The sequence below is a fragment of the Felis catus genome, chromosome B3, assembly GCF_018350175.1.
Source record: "Felis catus isolate Fca126 chromosome B3, F.catus_Fca126_mat1.0, whole genome shotgun sequence".
NCBI classification, from domain to species: domain Eukaryota; kingdom Metazoa; phylum Chordata; class Mammalia; order Carnivora; family Felidae; genus Felis; species Felis catus.
Genome location: NC_058373.1, coordinates 30,933,304 through 30,954,838, shown reverse-complemented (window position 1 = coordinate 30,954,838; position 21,535 = coordinate 30,933,304). Strand labels below are relative to the sequence as shown.

The following is a 21,535-nucleotide window of genomic DNA, read 5'->3' as shown; positions in this document are numbered from 1 at the left end:
CGCGGCGTGCAAGCAGAAGAGAAGCAGAGAGAGAATCCCAAGTAGGCTCCATGCTATCAGTGCAGAGACCGACACGGGCCTCGATCTCACAAACTGTGAGATCATGATCTGAGTCCATATCAAGAGTTGGATGCTTAACCAACTGAGTCACTCAGGCACCCCTGAATTATTTGTTTTTTAGGTGCTGAGTTATGCAAGTTCCTAATATACTCTCGATACTAATCCTTTATCAGATATGTCCTTTGCAAATATCTTCTCCCATTCTGTAGGTTGCCTTTGAGTTTTGTGGATTATTTCCTTCACTGTGCAGAAGCTTTTTATTTTGGTATAGTCCCAATAGTTTTTCTTTTTATTTCCCTTGCCTCATGAGACATATCTAGAAAAATGTTGCTATGGTCCATGCCAGAGAATTTACTGCCTGTGTTCTCATATAGGATTTTTATGGTTTCAGGTCTCAGGGTTAGGTCTGAAATCCATTTCAAATTTGCTTTTGTATATAGTGTAAGAAAGTGGTCCAGTTTCATTCTTTGTCATGTTGCTGTCCAATTTTCAACACCACTTGTTGAAGAGACTTTTTCCCATTGTGCATTCTTTCTTTGTCGAAGATTAATTGACCATATAATCATGGATTTATTACTGGGTTTTCTATTCTGTCCCACTGAGCTATTTGTCTATTTTTGTGCCAGTACCATACTATTTTGATGCCTATAGCTTTGTAATGGAACTTGAAGTCTGGAATTACGAGGCCTCTAGCTTTGCTTTTCTTTTTCAAAACTGCTTTGGCTACTTGGGTCTTTTGTGATTCTGTACAACTTCAAGGATTTTTTTTGTTCTAGTTCTGTGAAAAATGCTGGTAGTAGTTTGACAGAGGTTGCATTAAATCTGTAGACTGCTGCAGTATAGACACTTTAACAATATTTGTCCTTCCAATCTGTAAGCATGGAATATCTTTCCATTTCTTTGTGTCTTCTTCAATTTCTTTCATCAGTGTTTTATAGTTTTCAGAATACAGCTCTTTCACCTATTTAGTTACATTTATTCCTAGGTATTTTACTATTTTTGGTAAGACTGCTATCTTTTGAAAGCCCCACTTTCAAGGCTGTCCCCCTTGCTTGGGTTCTGGAATCTTGAATCTGGGGAGAGCTTCCGCTATTCCCTAAACAATAAAAGTGGTTCACTGTACCCCAGCTGTTTTGTTTATGCTGAAAACCTGCTTTCTTTCTGGGAGTCTGGCCTATATGACTAGCACCCAATAAAAAACCTTGGCACTGAGTCTCCTAATGAGCCTCCGCTGGTAGACAGCGTTTCAAACATATCGTCATAATTTGCTGCTGGAGGAATTAAGAGCGTCCCGTGTGGCTACAATGGAAGAGGACTCTTGGAAGCTTGCGCCTGGCTTCCTTGAATTTTGTCACAGACGCCTTTCCCCCTTGCTGATTTAGCTCTGCATGCTTTTGCCATAATAAATCATCACTGGGAATATGACTACACGTGGAGTCCTTGAGTCTTTCTAGTGAATCATCAAAACTCGGAGACTCCGACATACAGTCCTATCCGACATAGGCAAATTACTGCTACATCTCTAAAACTCTCACTTCTCTGATGCTTCTTTGGCACATGCTCCAGGTAAGCTCGTGGTGTAACAGCCATAGAAACCTTGAATTAGTGTCCTCAGTGTCCCTGCTGTCCAGCAGACAGAGCAATGAAGTGAGTGAAAACCAAGGATCTGAAAGCCATTTCACTCTCCGTTCCTCAGCCGTGTACCAGTACACATTGCCAACCTGTGACTTCGTTCACTCACCTCGGGAGAAATACTGGTTTCCGTGCCAGATGCTCACGCAGCTCAGGAGAGGTAGTATCAGAGTTCATGTATCGCTCCACATAGTCTGACCAACGCTAGGATTATAAACACAAAATGGGGGTGGAGAGAGAGCACAAAAACTGGACTCCACCCTCCTCAGGTATTCTAGCAAATTCTACGACTAACATGTCAGAAATCCTTAAGTTTTAAGATCAAAAAAATCTTGCCATAGTGACATGCTGGTACGTATTGACACATAGCTTCAAAATTCTGGTACATAACAAACCCAAAGTTTGTCTGAGATACTTAAAAGTTACCAGAAGTCATAAATGGGTAGAAACTGGCTCACTGACAAGTTTTATTTCACCACAGAGGGTTTTGTTAAAGAACAAAATACACAGTGGCAAATGTTTGAAAATCGGGATCTTTCACATTACAGTCTGGCCTTCTGGCATCTCAAATTTTTTTTTCCCCAAAGATTTGGCACCCAGGAACCAAGATTCCCAAAGAACAACAATCTCCCTTCCCTATCTCAACATCATACGCATGGCTTGCATCTCTCATTAACATTACCTGCCAGGCCCAGCTAGGATAACCAACTCACTCTACCCACTCTGCAGGCTTGAGAGCTCCTGGCTTCACCTAGCCCAATAAAAAGTAAACGTGACACAGAGTCAGGATGATACCAGGCAGATGGCACCTCATTTGCTGTTTCTTATACTTTAAAAGAAAAACAGGAAAGCTGCCAAACAGGACATTTCCTGAGAGACGGATTTACTGAGAGCTAGATGAGACTGCCATCAACCGTAAGTATCTACCACCAGGCAGCCCCCTTCTCTTCTGCTGAACTGGCCTATACTTCAGGCATCAGGTTCTGACCCTTAACAGGTCTGAGGCTGTCTTGGCCTTCTAGAAGATCATCCCTAGGCAGAGCCTCAGGACATGATGGCCCTCTAAGCACACAGTTTCTGTAATATACTTGTCCATACCTCTGCTTCTACAGGGTCATCCGAGTTCTCCTCTTCTGTGTCCAGGAGCTCAATGGTCAGCTGAACCTGGCCTTGGCTCTGAATAAACATAAGCTGCAAATAAGAAACCAGGGTGTAAACAAAAGACCATCTCCAAAGCTGTAATAATCTAGCTGCTCAAGGGTTGGGAGGTAGGGAGGCAATAAACTTATAAAACTTTGCTCTGATTGAAGGGATGAGGCAGACACTCCAAAGCTTAGGAGGCAGATGATAAAAAAGGCAAAAGTCCAATCTTGCTACCAGCAAAATGAAAGGTTAGAGCAAAAAGTATCATTCCACGTTTCATACCTCTTATATTAGCTAAAACAATAGTCAATGTCAAGAATGCTTTAAAATTATTTTGTTCATTAGAAAGAAATATAGCATAAAGCCAGATCCGTAAAACATCAATGCCATTTCACCTGATAATCCCATTTCTGGAACACAATACAAAGATGTTAATGACCCTCTAGCATTAAAGAAAGAAGAAAAGAAAAATGAAACAGAAAGGAAGGAAGGGAGGGAGGGAGGGAAACTTCTAACAGAAAGTGAAGTGGAAAACATCAAACCCAACAGAGAGCAGCAATCACATTTTTACAGCAGTAAAGACTCCCCAAGGAGGTGCCTGGCTGGCTCAGTCAATGGAGCATGTGACTCTTGATCTTGGGATTGTGAGTTTGAGCCCCACGTTGGGTGTAGAGATTACTTAAAAATAAAATCTAGGGGCGCCTGGGTGGTGCAGTCGGTTGAGCGTCCGACTTCAGCCAGGTCACGATCTCGCGGTCCGTGAGTTCGAGCCCCGCGTCAGGCTCTGGGCTGATGGCTCAGAGCCTGGAGCCTGTTTCCGATTCTGTGTCTCCCTCTCTCTCTGCCCCTCCCCCGTTCATGCTCTGTCTCTCTCTGTCCCCCAAAAAATAAATAAACGTTGAAAAAAAAATTTTTTTTTAAAAATCTAAGAAAAAAATAAAAAGACCATCCAAAGCATCACAAACTCTGTGGTGTAAGGAACACAAAACATCAACATATTAATAAGTGATCTGCTGTAATGGTATCAATCATATTTGAGGTTCTTAATATTTTGAGTTCTGCGAACTTTATTTCTGAGAGAGAGAACACATGAGCATGAATCTGGGAAAGGCAGAGAGAGACAGAATCTGAAGCAGGCTCCACACTGTCAGCATAGAGCCCGCTGCAGGACTCAAACTCACAAACCATGAGATCATGATCTGAGCCAAAGTCACAGATGCTTAACCGACGGAGTCACTCAGGTGCCCCTTAAAAATTCATATTTAAAAGCAATACACTGACAGGGGCAAAAAAAAAGTCATATTTTGCACAAAAGAACTATGAAATGGTGGTGGCACATGGGATCTCCCCGTCAGAATCCCAAGACTCTCAATGCCCTTACCCTAAAGGCTTGCTGCAGACAAGCTCACTGTCCAAATCACAAGAGAAGAGCAGAGCATATAAGGATGCTTGAGAATCATTTATTTCAACCTTCTTCATTTTACACAGGGAAAAACCTAAAGTTCAGAGTTCTGACTTCTCAAGGCCACACAGCCAGTAAACAAACAGGACCAGAAGCCAGTTCTGATTCCCAGTGCTCTTCCAAAGCAGCTTTAAAAACTCCTATCTGTGGAGCACCCAGGGGGCTCAGTTGGTTAAGTGTCTTTTTTTTTTTTCTTTTTTAAAGTCTATTTTGAGAGAGAGAGAGAGCGTGTGTGTGCGCACGCAAGAGAGAGAGGAGAGAGAGCACAGGTGAGCACTCTCTCTCGCAAAATAGATTAAAAAAAAAAATCCCTATCAGGGGCACCTGCGTGGCTCAGTCAGTTAAGCCCCTGACTTCGGCTCAGGTCATGGCCTCATGGGTCGTGAGTTCGAACCCCACGTAGGGCTCTGTGCTGACAGCTCAGAGCCTGGGGCCTGCTTCAGACTCTGTCCCTCTCTCTCTGCCCCTCCCCTGCTCATGCTCTCTCTCAAGAATAAATAAACATTAAAAAAAAAAAATTCCTATCCACTAGTAAAATTTAGAACATGACAGGAACATAATACACGCAACATAAATATAAAACCACAGTTATCTCTAAAACATTTCAAAAACACTGCCCCTAGGAGTTTGCTCCCCACCAACACCCCAATCTAGGATGACCTAGAGTATCAAGATTTGTTCTACTTCTTAACGAACTCACCCTTTGAAACAATACTAAGACCATCTCCTCTCTACTTGAAACTGAACTTCATTTCACCTCAACAGGCTCCTCCACCTGCCACCTGTCTTCTTAGGCCCTTTACCAGGTGTTACCCTGGCTCTCTGCACTGTGCAACCACTCCCCGGTTCTTGACTAGCTTCATTATCTGACTGCCCACATCCATAACCCAAACGGTAACTACCTACAGTTGTAAACATACCTCTGGTTTCTCCACTCCTCCTTTCTCAGGGCTACCATACTCATCTTCCTGAAAGCTCAAACCCAGTGGGGCATTTAGTCCCTAAAAATGCTTTACCGCTTACCAACCACAAGAAACTTCACACCTTTTACTTAGTATGGCCGAGGATCCTCATTTGGACCCTCGTTCTACACACCTCCTTCACCAATATTCTATACTTCAGTCACTCAACATGTGGTCACTTAATGTGTATCCTCAGGCACCTAGAGAAGAGAACACAGTTTCTAGCTTGGAGGAGCCCAATTTAGTAAAGGAAACAGGAATATAAAGAGCTATATTTATGGGGCACCTGGGTGGCTCAGCTGGTTAAGCATCTAACCGGCTCAGGTCACAATCTCTCGGTTTGTGGGTTTGAGCCTGGCATCAGGCTCTGTGCTGACAGCTCGAAGCCTGGAGCCTGTTTCAGATTCTGTGTCTCCCTCCCCTCTCCCTCTCTGTGGATCTCTCTCTCTCAAAAATAAACATTAAAAAAATATTAAAAAAAAAATAAAAGAGCTATTATTTACATTAAAACTAAGGTAACTACTGGGGCACCTGGGTGGCTCAGTCGGTTAGGCATCTGACTTCGGCTCAGGTTATCATCTCATGGTTTGTGGATTCGAGCCCCTCGTTGGGCTCTGTGATTACAGGACGGAGCCTGCTTCAGATCCTCTGTCTCCCCCTCTCTCTCAAAAGTAACATTAAAAAAAAAAAAGAAAGGAAAAAAAAAAACTAAGGTAACTACCAAGGTACTATTCTAGAGACATGGGCAATACCCTGTGAGAATAAACAATTTCTCCTCAGTGAGCTGAAAAAGATTTCACGTCACTGAAATGACTCAGGTGGTCACTGAAGGATAGGGGAATACCAATCCATTTCAGAAAAACTACAACAGAGAAAACCCTATTTTTAGAAGTACATAAAAAGAGGGGAGGGCTGCCATGCTTGGCTCAGTCAGTTAAATGGCCAACTCTTGATTTTGGCTCAGATCATGATCTCATGGTTCATGAGTTCGAGCCCCGAGTAGGGCTCTGCACTGGGTGTGTGGAGCCTGCTTGGGATTCTCTCTCTCTGCCCCTCCCTCATGTTCTCCCTCTTTCTCTCTCTCCCTCTCAAAATATATAAATAAAACTTAAATAACTTTACACCCCTTCCAAAACCAGGGTGAAGGATATGAACAGGCAATACCCAGAAAAAGAAATGGGCAATGGCAGAAAACAGGAAAATATGAATTAAAATAATTTTCTGGGGCTCCTGGGTGGCTCAGTTGGTTAAGCATCTGACTCCTGATTTTGGTTCAGGTCGTGATCTCACGGTTTGTGAACTTGAGCCCCTTGTCAGGCTCCGTGCTAACAGCACGGAGCCTGCTTGGATATTCTCTGTCTCCCTCTTTCTCTGTCCCTCCTCTGCTCGTGTTCTCTCCCTCCCTCTGTCTCTCTTTCTCTGCCTCTCAAAAATAACATTAAAATATATATATATATATATATATATATATATATAAATTTCTAACCATCCAAATGGCCAAAATAAAGAAGTTTGATAATACCCAGAGTTGACTAAGGATGGGAAAATAAATGCTCTTATGAAACTGTACCCTAGTACATATAGCTTGTTGCTGTGGAGAATAAAATGGTGATATCCATTAAAATTTAACATTTAGGGGTGCCTGGCTTGTTCAGCTGGTAGAGCATGAGACTCTTGATCTCAGGTTCGTGAGTTCAGGCCCCATGTTGGGTGTAGAGCCTACTTAAAATATGTATAATATATGTACATTTTTAATTTTTTTAAATATGCACATCCTTTGACCCAGTAATTTCATTTCTTTGTCCCTACCTTAGACAAAGACTAACACATGCACACTAGGATATAAGCACTAGGATGCAGCACTATTTGAGACAGTAAAAAATGGAAATAGTTTAAATGTTCGCCCTGAAGGGAATATCTTTTAAAACTATGATACATTTTTACTCTTAGGTATGACAAAGCAGTTGTAAAATTGAGCTAGACTTCTAAAAACCAAAACAGAGAAATTCTAAGCCAGACTAAGTGAAAAAAGCATGATGCAAAATACGCAGTGTAATATGTATTTCCACATACACACACACACATATGCATGTAAAGGCACAGAAGACGGTCTGAACAGGTACACAGAGAGCTACACATGGCTGAGTTTTTGAAAAGCAGTGTACAGAGGCAGCTGGATGGCTCAGTCGGTTAAGTGTCTGACTCTTGAGTTTGGCTCACGTCATGATCTCACAGTTGTGAGACCAAGCCCCGAGTCAGGCTCCATGCTCAGTGTGGAGCCCACCTGGGATTCTCTCTCTTCCTCTTTGTCCCTCCTCTGCTCACACGTCCAAGTGCATGCTCTCTCTCTCTCTCTCTCTCTCTCTCTCTCTCTCTCAAAACTAACTAACTAACTAACTAACTAACTAAATAAATAAATAAAAGCGGTGTACAATGCACACAGAAACAAAATGGAGAGGAGGCTGGGGGTCAGAGGTGGGCAGGAGATCTGAAGGGCTGCTTGTGCTTAGCTTAATGTTAATGCTATCCACTTTTATTTTCCGTGTGAACATTTTAAAGGATCACTGTCATGGCATAATTTTTCTGGTTACGAAGCCTTTGTTCCCGCTGTTCCCTCTGCCACTCTGACAACTGTTCTTATCCGTAGGGTGACTCTACCTATTCCTTTGTAAGCCTTCACCACACAATTTAATCCATTGTTAACTCACGGTGGGTGGGGATGGCAATTCTGTTCACCAGGGAACAACACACTACACTCCTACTAAACATTTATAGATTTAAAACGTTGGAAAACAAACAAACCAATCCTGAAAAGCTTAGGAAATTTCTTCTGTACTGCAAACAGTACAGGTGACAGATTAGAAACTAAAGAAATAGCTGAAAGTAGAAGCAGACAACTAGGTGGAAGATTTGGGGTCAGATCCTAAAAGTACATGGAATATATCCATGGGGCGCCTGAGTGGCTCAGTGGGTTGTGTCTGACTTTTGGTTTCGGCTCAGGTCACAATCTGATGCTTCATGAGTTCAAGCCCCATGTAGGGCTCTGTGCTGCCAGTGTGGAGCCTGCTTTGGATTCTCATTTTCTCTTTCTCTCAATCTCTCTCTCTCTCTCTCTCTGCCCCTCCCCCACTCACATGGGCTTCCTCTCTCTCGAACTAAATAGATAAACTTCAAAACAATAAATGGCGGCGGGGGGGGGGGTGGCAGGGAGCACCTGGGTGGCTCAGTCTGTTAAGTGTCCAACTTTGGCTCAGGTCATGATCTCACAGTTCATGAGTTCGAGCCCCCCCTCGGGCTCTGTGCTGACAGCTCAGAGCCTGGAGCCTTCTTTCGATTCTGCGTCTCCCTCTCTCTCTGCCCCTCCCCTGCTTGTTCTCTCTCTCAAAAATAAATAAATAAACTTTAAATAAATAAGTAAAATAAAAGCACATGTAACACATCCAACAAGGATATGTTAGCTCTCTCTGCTCGGCCAACTACAAACCTTATTCTGGGCCACCAAAACCATCCTTCTTATGTAAATACATACAAGTTTTGTTCAGCCATACTATATTCATTACATAGCTGCAATCATAATACACATACTTTTGTCTCCTTTTATTTGCTTCGGTATTTTTATAATTTATAATTAACTTTTAAGGGCTGCAAAATGTGCCACCCAGCATTCACAAAATAGGCTGCCATTATCCATTCCCACAGTGGGTTGGACATCAAGGCTGTTTCCAACTATTTGCTTTCTTAACTAGCAACAATAGTGGAGTAACGGAAAAATGGGAACCACCTAAATGCCCGACGAGGCAGGCATAATTCTCTGTAAGATGAAATATCAACATCATGAAAAGATGCTCAAGACCCAAGTGTTGCTAACTGAGCAAAATAAGTTACAGATTATTTTGCCCAGTATACTCTCTTTTAAATCCAAGCATAGAGTCTAGAAATGTCATCAGTAATTATTTCTGGGAAGCACTCCAGGTGACAACTTTTTTCTTTTCTCTACATTTCCTATCTTTTCTATAATGATCATAGATTACATGTATTAACATATTTATTTATTTATTAAATTTATTTTCTTTTTAGTAATCTCTACCCCCAACATGGGGCTACAACTCACGACCCTGAGATCAAGAGTTTTGTGCTCTGAGGAGCCTGGGTGGCTCAGTCGGTTAAGTTTCCAACTTCGGCTCAGGTCATGATCTCGATTCTTGAGTTCAAAGCCCTGAGTCCAGCTCTGTGCAGAAAGCTCAGAGCCTGGAGCCTACTTCAGATTCTGTGTCTTCCTCTCTCTCTGCCCTCCCCTGTTCGCACACTCTCTATAAAAAATAAACAAACATTAAGAGCTACGTGGTTTTCAGACTGAGCCAGCCAGGCGCCCCTTTGTATTAACATTTTTATTTTTTATTTATTTTTTTTTAAGGTTTATTTATTTATTTTGAGAGAGACAGAGACAGCACGAACTGGGGACGGGCAGAGAGAAGGGAGACAGAGAATCCCAACCAGGCTCCGCACCATCAGCACAGAGCCCGACGTGGGGCTCAAACTCATGAAACTGTGAGATCATGACCTGAGACAAAACGAATAGTCAGATGGTTAAACCAACTAAACCACCCAGGCACCACTGTGTTAACATTTTTAAACAGAATATTATAATATTTACAAAGCATTATACTATGAAAAAATATTCACAAGAGAAAAACGCAGAATACAAAACTGTAAAAATCACATACAACAACTAATGTTTTTGTTTTGTTTTGTTTTTGAGTGGGCTTCACTCCCAGGTTGGAGCCCAATGTGGGGTTTGAACTCATGACCCTGAGATCAAGACCTGAGCTGAAATCAAGAGTTGGATGGGGCGCCGGGGTGGCTCAGTTGATTAAGCACCCGACTTTGGCTCAGGTCATCATCTCGTGGTTTCTGAGTTTGAGACCCGGATTGGGCTCTGTGCTGACAGCTCAGAGCCTGAAGCCTGTTTGGATTTTGCGTCTCCCTCTCTCTCTCAAAAAATAAATAAACATTAAAAAAAAAAAAAAATTAGAGTTGGATGCTTAACTGACTGGGCCACCCAAGCACCCCCAACTAATTTTTTTTTTAAAGGTAGGGAAGTAACAGACTATCCAAGGGAGACTTTACCTTCATTTTTTTTTTTTTTTTTTTTTTTTTAATTCCCTCCAGTGAGCTCATAGGAACTCTAAGGAGTTCTAGGAGTAGAATCACTGGATCAAAGTACCCTGGCATGGCTTTTATTTCTGGTGGAGACAGTTCCAACAATGTCTGCTGTCACCAGCATGGTCCTTGACTCCATGAGTAACTCTCACCTTAAAGCAATTCTCATCTGACATGAGTTGCTCAGCCTTCCGCTGATATGTTGACTCCAGGAGACTCCTGGAGGTCTGTGTGTTCAGCTGGCCTCCTGTGGCCCCATTATTGTTTTCTGCCAGGTAAAGGTCAGTCACCTGTACACAGATCTCGTCACTCACAATGTGCTGCAGCTGAAATCAAGCAAAGGCAAGCTGTCAGTGAACCAAGAAAATATTTCTCCTTGTCGTACAGTCAACCTTCCTCTGATGGTTCCAGTCAGTCAGCTTAAAAAGACTTCTGGTTGGTAATTTTAGAAAATTAATCACACAGAACCAGTATTTTATATTCTTGGAGAATAACTAAGCCTAAACTAAGCCTAAGCCTTCAAGAGTAACACTGGGCCATGAAAAAAGCTTTTCTATGTATTTAAAAGCAAAAGCATAGGCAGTTCATGTTAATATGCTGCTTATTTAAAGTTCTAAGGAAATGTAAAAATAAAAAAAAATTGTTACATGAAAGAGAAGTCTCATGGCTTTCTGTTTTTATGGTGCTTCTTTACGGTTTACAACTTGGTTTCACACACATTCTCATTTGCTCTATGCAACCAGCCCGGGGAGCAGGCTGAAGTGGGACACCCAGTTACAGTGGAGACAAATGTCCATTTTAGATGAGAAAACTCACTGTGTGCCAAGGTGAGGTCAGGGGCCTTGGTAAACCATGAAAGCTAGACCCCTGTCTATATGTTCCCAGCCCTAGCACAAAGTCGGAAACTCATTAGGTAGTTGAGAATTGGTTGCTGAATCAATTACCCAAGGGCACTCAGTTGAAGGAGCACAGTTAGGACTAATATTCAAGATTCCTGACCCTTATGCTGATATTCTAATACGTTAATTCTGCTTCTACATCTGATAAAAAATACAGTCCTTAAATTGTAAACACTATTAATTAACTCAATTTCAACACAGGTCAATCATGAGTGATTACTGGTAATTATTGTGATTACATTCTTAAACTATCTAATGACTAGAAAATTGAACCTTTCAGAGTTTCCATTCTCATAGGTCATGATGATCTTTCTATTGTGAAATAAAAATTCCCCTCAAATGAAACTTTACCCATAAAAATGCCAGAGAATGTGAAAAACCTACAAGCAGAGAAAAGCAAGATGTTAACTGCACTATCATTTTGTCTATTTTACTTTAAAATTCTCAAAAACCACTAAGCCATTCTATTTTTAGGAAGATACATCCTTTTTGAAGCACTAGTAACTATGACAACTACTTATTTTTAACATTTAAAAAAGTCTTAAGTGACAAGTATGTGTATTTGTAGATAAATGGACACAGCGCAAGGTCAGAAGGGTGACTGATTTGACAGTGGTTGAAAGGCCAGCACCTGGAGATGGCTGAATTACAATTAGCCCAGACAATGGATTCTAATGTGACCATTAAAATAATGTCTATGATAACCTGATAACAGAGAGAGCAGCTTAAGATATAGTGTTTAAGGGGGCGGGTGGAGGGGGAAAGCAGTGTAATAAAAGTGTATCTAAAGCATGGTGCATACCACGTAGACACTTCTGCTCAAGACCTTCTTACTAAAAGTAAACTCACTGACTCCCTATTCACACCCTCTTCTTGGATATTTGGCCCCTCCTAGAGTTTTTGGAAAGGGCAGACCTATAAAATCAGGGACAACTGGACAGCTTACACTCCCAAGCTAGGTTGCTCAGATTCTCTCTCCTGCTAATTTGAAATGACACAATGAACATGTTTGGTAGACATTTTACAGAGGAGCATCTACATGGAAAGGTCAATGCTAAGGCCAGAGGCACTGGCATAGCAAGCTAAAGCCCCAGGGTTGCTGGAGAAGCTTTGAGTATGTGGCCAAATATCTATTTGCAGAGAAAAGCATGAGAATGAAGTAGATGTTCAGAAAGAAGGCATGCAGGAGAGAAAAAAAAAAAAAAAAGATTCCCAGCCCAATCCCTACATTGGCCATTTTCTGAGTTCTCTACTAGCTATCTGTGAGACCACCTGTTGTGTTAAGACAAATCCCTATTAAACCATAGTAGATCCTTGAACAACGTGAGGGTTAGGGGCACCAACCCTCCATGCAGTGGAAAATCCACATATAACTTCTGACTCCCCCCAAACCTAACTACTAATAGTCTACTAGTGACCAATAAGCCTTACCAATAACCTAAATAGTTAATAAACAAGTATTTTTTGTTAGATGAATTATACACTATACATCTTTACAAAAAAGTAAGTTAGAGAAAAAGTATTATTAAGAAAATCATAAGGAAGAGAAAATGCATTTACAGTATTATGCTGTGTTTATTGAAAACAATCTGCATGGAAGTGGACCAGCGCAGTTCAAATTCAAAGCCCTGTTGTTCAAGCATCAACTGTAGTCTGGAAAAGATAAATGTATGGCCTGACCTTGAAATATATGTTCTGCCTCCAGTCAGGAATAATTTCTGGGAGAACATCAAACAAGATGGGGAGAATGAGAGAAGATATGCCTCCAACTGAGGAGTTAAGATGAGAAGCATGAACATATGTTTTAAAAACACTGGATTTGGGTATCTGGACAAAACCTGTTTCTTAAAAAGATTAGACATTATGTGTTACTGACTCAAAATTGCAACCAGGTGCTTCTAATGTATGGATTAATTATATCTATTGTTTCAAAAACCAAGCTCGGGTTTATAAAAAGTTAATTTTCCTGGATTTCTAAAATTGCTGTGCTGGCAGTGTGGGAGACCTTACTTTCAGCCGTAGCAGCAATACGCAGCAGCAGAAGCACATGACAACTGGAGGCTTTATTTTACATACGTTCAGAAGGTGTTAACAAAGATCAGTCTCTCAAAATTAGGACCAGAGCTGTTGGCACCCACGTAATGATTTCGCTCAGTCACCATACAGACTCCTTATGGGAAGGCCTATTAACATCTTTGACTTTCAGGAAAAAACCTGTATACCTGACAACCTTCCTGAAGATGCCAAGATTCAGTTATGTGAAGTGTTCTTCCTTGACCCTGAGCAGATCCTGCGAAAGGGTGCAGAACCTTTCCAACATGTCCTTCCGACATCAAGGCAAAGGCATGGGTACTTTGCAAAGGATTCCACATTTCACTCCAAGAAAGTACCGAGCCACACAAGCTTTCCACCCCGCCCTCCCCATAGTGGCAGTGAGGACTCCAGAATGTTCTTTGTACAAGTTTTCACTTTAAAGAAAGTAGTGCACCAACAACAGATTCTGAGCCCTTCACAATGCAGACCTTAAGCCAAAAAGAGTGGAAACCTGACTACCCAATTGCTATAAAATTATCACTGCTGTGAAGAACAACATATTTACAAAGTTCCAGGGTGCCACAGGAACAAACCATAAAACCAACCACAAATTCAACTCAAATGGAACCTCAGATAGTGAGGTGGGCACAGTATTATAGAAGATGTTGTATGAAACCCTTCCCACAAAAGGAACTTTAAATCTTAAAAGGAGGAAAGTACACAGAATTAAACCAACACCTACAGAAGAGGAAGAGTTACCCACTGAGAGCCCCACACTGGGAGCCAAGGTAAGAGCCGGGCCAGTACCAACACTCACTCTATAGGCAGGCAGTGAGAACAGGGCAAAACATCGGGTCTGCTTTAGACTCATTCAACTGTGAGGGCATACTGAGCAAAGCGAAGGAGTCAATTTAGCGGCTGAAGTACTCCCACTCTGTTAACACGAGAGATCCGTAATCACATTAACCTCCCCCTTTCCTCTAGAGAACCAGACATTTGTAAACATCATTACATGCGCAAACTGCCCTTTTAATTCCAACCGAAATCTTGCCTTTCCTCTTTGCCTCATCCATCTTTAGGTAAGGACTTCTTCCCTCACCAAACCTAGCCTCCACCGTGCCCTCACCTGTCTGACAATGCTCTGGATTAGTTTGTCCATGGTGAAGGCAATGTAGGCGTGAATGGTGAACATCTCTCTCAGCGAATCTTCGTACTGTGACGAGTCTATGTTGCCATCTAGCAGGCTCCGCACCATGTCCAGGAAAGCTGGGTAATAATCTTCTACATCAACATCCACTGTGGGAGAGATGGGAGAGGTGAGGCCTTACCCTGCTACGAAAAGATTGGGAGAGAGGGCAAGGCAAATCCCACCGCTGGCCTAAAGAGCATTTGAAAGAACGAACCCTAGGTATTCAGACATACCCTCTCAATCTGCTGCAGGCAGAGATGAGATCTGACAGGTGGCTACAATGGCCAGCGCTGGCTATCAGAGGACAGTGACCCTGCAACTTTAACAGGGGCTCTGACACTCTGTCCATGCTAGAAAGACACTAAATTACAGAAATTACAGTACGACTGGGCTCTGCCTCAGGAGAGCAGAATATCCCAGGGAAGAAGTTTCTTCAACAGTTGTTGGCTCTCCTTCTGAGAGAGAAACCTACTCTCCCGGCCTGCACAGAGCATTCCTCACACGGGTCACTTGCTCATAAAGCTATTTCAATGAAGCATCAAGTGCAGATGAGAAAAGGCAGACAGTGCCACACTCAAGTCCTGGGAAACCTCTCGGGAACAGAAAAATAGAAGTGCAAATTAAATCCCCTATGAATAATGAAGTAATCTGCATTTGTCAAAGTCCTTTTGTTTAAAAATGGATTCCCAACGTTGTACTTCACAAATTGCATTAAATGATCTGTACTTGCTGCACATGAATCACTTCAACCAGCAGCTGGAATCTTATCAGTTGTCACAGAGACATTTGGCAACTTGCAGAGTACAAAAGGAAGCATGAAAGTACTCTGCCTTTAGCTTGTTTAAGACCCATTTACTGATCTCCAGTGCTAGCAATCAAGACAGTGGCATGAGGGGGCCACTGGGGTATCGGTTATGTTGTTTCCTGACCCAGGTGCTGGTTACACAGGTGTGTTCACTTTGTAAAAATTCACTATTCAATTTGGATTTGTAGATTTTCCTGTACATATGTTGCACTTCAACAAAAAGTTCACTAAAATGAAAAAAAATTCACAAGAACTCTTTGTCACTGACATCTGGTTACCCATTTGTAAAGTTTATACAGAGAAAACAGGCGCAGAGCAAAAACCTAAATCCTTCCCCATTTATCTGAAGTGTGATGGCTCACTGAAGACCATGCAAAACAGAACAATTAACTGTTGAAAAGAAGCAACTGGCTAGACTTTCATCACAGAATATCACCTTGTTCAGACCCACAGCACAGGCACAGGCTGTGCTACTGCTGTGCAGGTGCTTTTATGCCAGAATAAAGCTAGGGGCACAGGCGACACTTGTGCCCACAAGCTATGATCAGTGTGAGGCTTGGCGTTACCACTCAAGACACAATGTAAGCTTCAAACCAGGTTAAGTCAGTGGTCAAGCCAGGATTAGGCCATTTGCGTTCTCATTTCTACCCAAGCAGATGGAATTCACCACACTGAGGTCCAAAAGCGATCTCTCTCAAGCTAGGATTAATCCAGACAAAGGCTTTTAAAATTAATATCTCTATGAGCTCTTCAACAGAAAGTTAGGGCCACACATGGGCTACTTACATCAGCAACAGCTAAAAAAAATTTAAGATAATTCACTCCATTAAAAAAAAAAAAAAAAAGTCTTAAAAAAAAGAGCCTGTGTGGCTCAGTCGGTTAAGCGTCGGACTTCAGCTCAGGTCACGATCTCACGGTTCGTGAATTCAAGTCCACAACAGGATCTCTGCTGTCAGCACGGAGCCCACTTTGGATCCTCTGTCCCCCTCTCTCCCTGCCTCTCCCCCACTTGTGCACTCTTCTCTCTCTCAAAAATAAACATTAAAAAAAGTCTTAAAGATAATTCATTCCACAAACTGGCTATTTCTTCAAGGGCACAGAAGAAAAGCTCCACGGAAAAGTTTTTGGCTTACAGCTCAAGAACCTAATTACGAACAGGACAGTTATCTAGAAGCAGGCAACAGAGAATTCCGTAAAGCACACGGAGCCTTCCTTAGCCCACGTTTATTTTCCTTTTCCTGTGATCTCTAACTGCACTCCTGTTCTTCATGGTCTGCTGCCTCACACCATCTCTTGACTTCCAATCTCCTTTCCATAAAGTATTTCTATTCATTAGGAATGAGCCATGAACCCTATTGGCTAAAGAGAAGTCTAGCCCAAACATATCTGAGAAAATTCACATCTGGCTCAGGCATGAACAACTAGGAATTTATGTTCCATCATGCAGCAGAACCGACTGTGACGTTTTAGTCCCACCCTGTCCTTTAAAACATTCTGCAATACCCCAGAGAGCTGCCATTTGGGAAACTGATGGCAACTGACACCCCCTGCCCAGGTGTCCACAGTAGGAACCACTGAGAGCATCCGTGATCCAAGCCCTGCAGAGGGTGCTTTGCATATTCTCCCCGATTCTCCCAACAACTCCACAAGGTATTAAGGAGTGCCTCCATTTTACAGGTAAACAGGTAAGGGGAGTTGAAGTAAGGTCACACGACCAGTAAATTGCAGACCTAGGATCTGAACCCTGGTCAGGCTCTGAGGCTGTATGTATAAAAGAAAGCAGTCCCAAATCTAATTTGGCTCTGAGGCCCCCAACCCCTCACACCATCCAGAAACCAACAGTCTAAGCACTCACTAGGTTCTTTGAGACGCAACTGGATAGCAGGACTGTCACTCTTGTCTCGCTTTATGCCCAACACTTCCCGTTCCCACTCTCTCTCTCGGTTTTCTTCTTCAATTTGTCTTTCAGCTTGGGAACAAATCCGCAGCAGCCGCAAGCAGAGAATCTGGTGCAGTCGCATAAAGATATACCAGTTGTTATTAACATAGAAGAGGTTGTATACTTCATCCATCCCTCTTAACTTCTGAGCTGCTGTGTTACTAAACAGTAGCTTAGACTTAGGGGGACTGCCCCCAACACCATTGTGCTTCTTAGCTGCCCCTGTGGCTTCATCTACATCCATCTCTTCTTCTTCCTCTTCCTCCACATCCGAGAGATCACCTCTCTGAGCAAAGAGCAGATCTGGAATGAAATGATGCATGATTTGCTTGATTTTATACTTGTCCTCCTTTTGAATGCCCGTCTGCCTCTTCACATGGTGGATAATCAAAGCAGCGGCATCTTCCAGGATCTGTTTGTCTTCATAGGCAAGCGAGAGGTGTGGGCCGACAGGTACACCGGCATTTTCTTCTGTAGCCTGCTCCTGCCTCTGACAGGAGAGAGATGCAAAGTATTACCACAACAACAGTCAACAGAGCTGTGCGACTGTGCCAGCAGTACATGCCGTTATCAACCACAGTGTCTATTATTTTCCAACCGGACACTTCCAGAAACAGAAAGATAAGGTGAGAGATGTGGTCTGACACCAAGGTATTGGTATCTTCTAGACTGCGAAGACTTACTGGGACAATGGGACAAAACTGGGACCATCTTTTAAAATTCTGTAGTAGTGTTTATGGATATGGAGGATACAACATGAGGTCTAGGACTAGAGGTCTACAATCTGGGGTGGGAGTGTGGAAGGTGACAGATGTGATAAAACTGGCAAAACAGGGATGCTTTTTTTTTTTTTTTTTTTAATGCTTATTTATTTTTAAGAGACAGAGAGAGACAGAATGTGAGTGGGGGAGGGCAGAAAGAGAGGAGACACAGAATCCGAAGCAGGCTCCAGGCTCGGAGCTGTCAGCACAGAGCCTGACGTGGGCTTTAGCTCACCAGCTGTGAGATCATGACCCAAACCAAAGTCAGATGCTCAACCGACTGAGCCACGCAGGCACCCAACCGGGGTGCTAATTTAAGAGCTCATTTTACCACTCTTTCCCCCTTTTCATGTACTTTAACATGTTCATAATAAAACGTTTTTTTAAAATTCAAGATCATACAACTTTTAGGAATGCTCAATCACACTGTATTTATGTTTCTATCCATCCCCCATGACTGTAAGCTCCAAGAAAGCAGGATTAATTTCTTAATCTCTGTATCCTGGCTCCCAGTACAATATATACTCCTGGTAAGTATGCTGAGTAAACACGGATTAGAAAGCGTCTGGGGATTAAGGCTCAGTGTTTCACCTGTGGAAAGTTGAGAAGGGTTACATGAATGAAGACAAGGTATCATTTGGAGGGAGAGAGACAGGAAGACAAGTGGAAGAGGGAGGTGGCAGACACAGACTGAAGTCAGGATGTTAAACTGGGAAACCAGTAAAGCCACTTAGTCATAAAGGTGAGGCTTAGATTTAAAATGACAGAATCAAGGGGCACCTGGGTGGCTCAGTCACTTAAGCGTCTTGGCTCTCGACCTTGGCTCAGGTCATGATCTCAACAGTTGTGAGACTGAGCCCCGCACTGGGCTCCGCCGGGCATGGAACCTGCTTAAGAGTCTCTCTCTTCCCCCTCTGCCCCTCCCCGCTCTCACTCATTCTCAAAAATGAACGAATGAATTAATTAATTAAATGGCAAAATCAGGAACAGAGAAGTCTGTGACAGTTACGAAGCAAGAATCAACATGTCTTGGAGGGTCTCACTTTCATGTAACAAATGTAATTTCCAGGAATCAAAGCCATGCTCTCACAGATGTAGAAACCTCCAGCTCACCTCATCATAGATACTCTCAATCTCGTTGAGTAAACTCTTAGACCTCAGGACCTTGGTGTCATTCTGTTTAAAGTTGATGCCCTGGTGGTCCAGAGACTTCAAGTAGTACTTCTCATTCTGCTCTCTCCACACCTTGTTAAAGCCTCTCTGAGCTTCCCGCCATTCTTCCTCTTTCATCTTCAACCTGGGGGGTGAGGGGGGAGAAACAACCAGACATGGGAATTATAAGGGAGAGACTTAAACTCTTTGGCTTTGAATCCTGGCTCTGCTCTACTAGACTCTGTTTTCTTACCGGTAAAACAGAGATAACGACACCTACTCTCTAAGGGTTTAGAGGTGAGAAATATGCCAGACTTACTTTATTTCAAAAGTCAGAAGATACAATAGGTCTGTTATAATTATTGGCAACTTGGGATATTGTTATTCAAATTGTTATATTGTTATTCAAACCAGGCTTGGACTGTTACACGAGGAAATTACTCATCCAGGACTTATTTTGAAGAAGTAATTTGTCCCAAACTCAGAAATCTTACCTAGAATTTATTTCTCAACAGCATTCCATAGAATACCCTTGAAAGGGGGGGTGCTCTTTCTTGGCCAGCTAAAATAAGCTATAGGACTTCTGCAAACACTTGCTATGCTAACTAACATAAATGCAGAAGTGCAGAGCAGAGAACTTGCATTTGCACTGGAAGGCTCCTCTGCACATGGTCTGGGAATTTCTGATGGCAACTTCTGATCCGAGCACTCCAGTAGAGAGGAGAAGAAAATCAAAACCAGCATTAGAGCTGAAGAATACCCTACATCTCAAAGCCAAAAGTTAAATGCTATGGGCACGGCAAGAAGAGAAACACCTAGGCCGGCTCCTGAGGAGAGGGCTAGGGAGGCACAATAAAATCTGGGCATTTGCACACTGTGCAGCAGACAAGAATCCCTTCCCACTGTTTCAGGTGATACTAAGAGAGGACCCGTCTGTTAGCTGGGATTCACACTGTGGTCCAGAGTGCCATGGACTTGAAGGAGCCCGGGCTCAGCCCTAGCCCTGGCCTCCTCCTTGATGCCTGGTCTAGGTGAGTACAATAGCCCTCAACACTTGAGGCTGAAGGCTTTTCAGGAGAAAAAAAGTAAGACATTCTTGGTAAAAGTGGTGAGCTCGTGGGGCGCCTGGGTGGCTCAGTTGGTTGAGCATCCGCTTCAGTTAGGGACATGATCTCACGGTTCGTGAGTTCGAGCCCCGTGTCAGGCTCCGTGCTGACAGCTCAGAGCCTGGAGCCTGCACCGGATTTTGTGTCTCCCTCTCTCTCTCTGCCCCTCCCTAGCTTGCACTCTGTCTCTCTCTCTCTCAAAAGTAAGTAAACATTAAAAAAAAAAAAAAGTGGTGAGCTAGTAAGTCTTTTTAAATAAAATATAAATTTTACAAAAAGTGATTTTCCTTACTAAAAACAAAGGTGTTAACAAATGGTTAGTGGCAGGAATGTGGGTGGTTGTTTTCTTTGTCCTTTTCTGTATTTCAAAATATTCCCTTAAACACACAGAGCATTCCACTATGGACTTTCAAGGTCTGTTCTCTACTGCTGGTCTCACAGAAGTTCCACTATCCCAAGCTGCACCTGACTTCCAACAACCAGGGCTGGGGAGATATGGAGGTCTCATGGGATAATACCCAGGTCGAAAATGAGGGCCTTATTTAATGGGACACTGAATCTGTCATCAAGCACACTAAAGCACAAAGGGCACATTCAGTCAGTTACCTTTTAAGGACAATTGGGACAGCGATGGAGGGGTTCTTCCTCAGACCGTCAATGATGTCAGCTGCTTTATCAGCATATATCCTCTGGAGTGCTTTTCGATGAATAACTTCCGACGTGCCCCCAAGGGTGTTGTCCAAGCGAAATTTGGCTTGTTCCTCAGCAGACAAGCGAGAGAGCTTCTTCTGAATTGCTTCCAGAACCCGGATCGTTGCCAGATTGGTCTCTAAAACTACATCAAGCTAAAGCAAAAGACAAAGTGTGCTCAGGACCCAAACCAGAACAGAATAGCGGTCAGGAGTGTGAAGTAAGGAGTCAAGTTCCTTGGATGTGAATCCTAAGCTCTGCTGTAGCAGCCACACAAAAGTCTATTTCCTTACCAATAAAATAGGGATAACACCACCTACTCTCATAAGGTGGTTTTCTAGATTAAACAATACAATCCACATAAAGGATTTAGTGCAAGGTCTGGCACATAACATGCAACAAATGATAGATAAGTGGTAGTTGTTACTTCTAACACCATCAGTGCACTTTCCTTAGGACTACTGACCCCAGACCAGAGGAATCACACAGGGGGGCAACCTTACCAACACTTCCATCCCTCTGAACTTTCCTGGATTGCTAA

General features: G+C 42.8%; 1 protein-coding gene across 3 annotated transcripts in view; it reads right to left on the bottom strand.

Moving 5' to 3' along the window:
- The window catches only part of SIN3A (SIN3 transcription regulator family member A), a 74,838-nt gene that overhangs the window by 11,074 nt on the left and 42,229 nt on the right, over positions 1–21,535 (bottom strand). For all 3 annotated transcript variants that reach the window (XM_019832029.3, XM_003986928.6, XM_045059010.1), the window contains 7 exons: positions 20,911–21,149; positions 19,160–19,343; positions 17,202–17,775; positions 14,479–14,648; positions 10,572–10,745; positions 2,791–2,883; positions 1,802–1,896 (listed from right to left, as the gene is read on the bottom strand). In XM_019832029.3, coding sequence (XP_019687588.1) covers positions 1,802–1,896; positions 2,791–2,883; positions 10,572–10,745; positions 14,479–14,648; positions 17,202–17,775; positions 19,160–19,343; positions 20,911–21,149 — 1,529 coding nt within the window. The remainder of the gene's footprint in view (positions 1–1,801; positions 1,897–2,790; positions 2,884–10,571; positions 10,746–14,478; positions 14,649–17,201; positions 17,776–19,159; positions 19,344–20,910; positions 21,150–21,535) is intronic.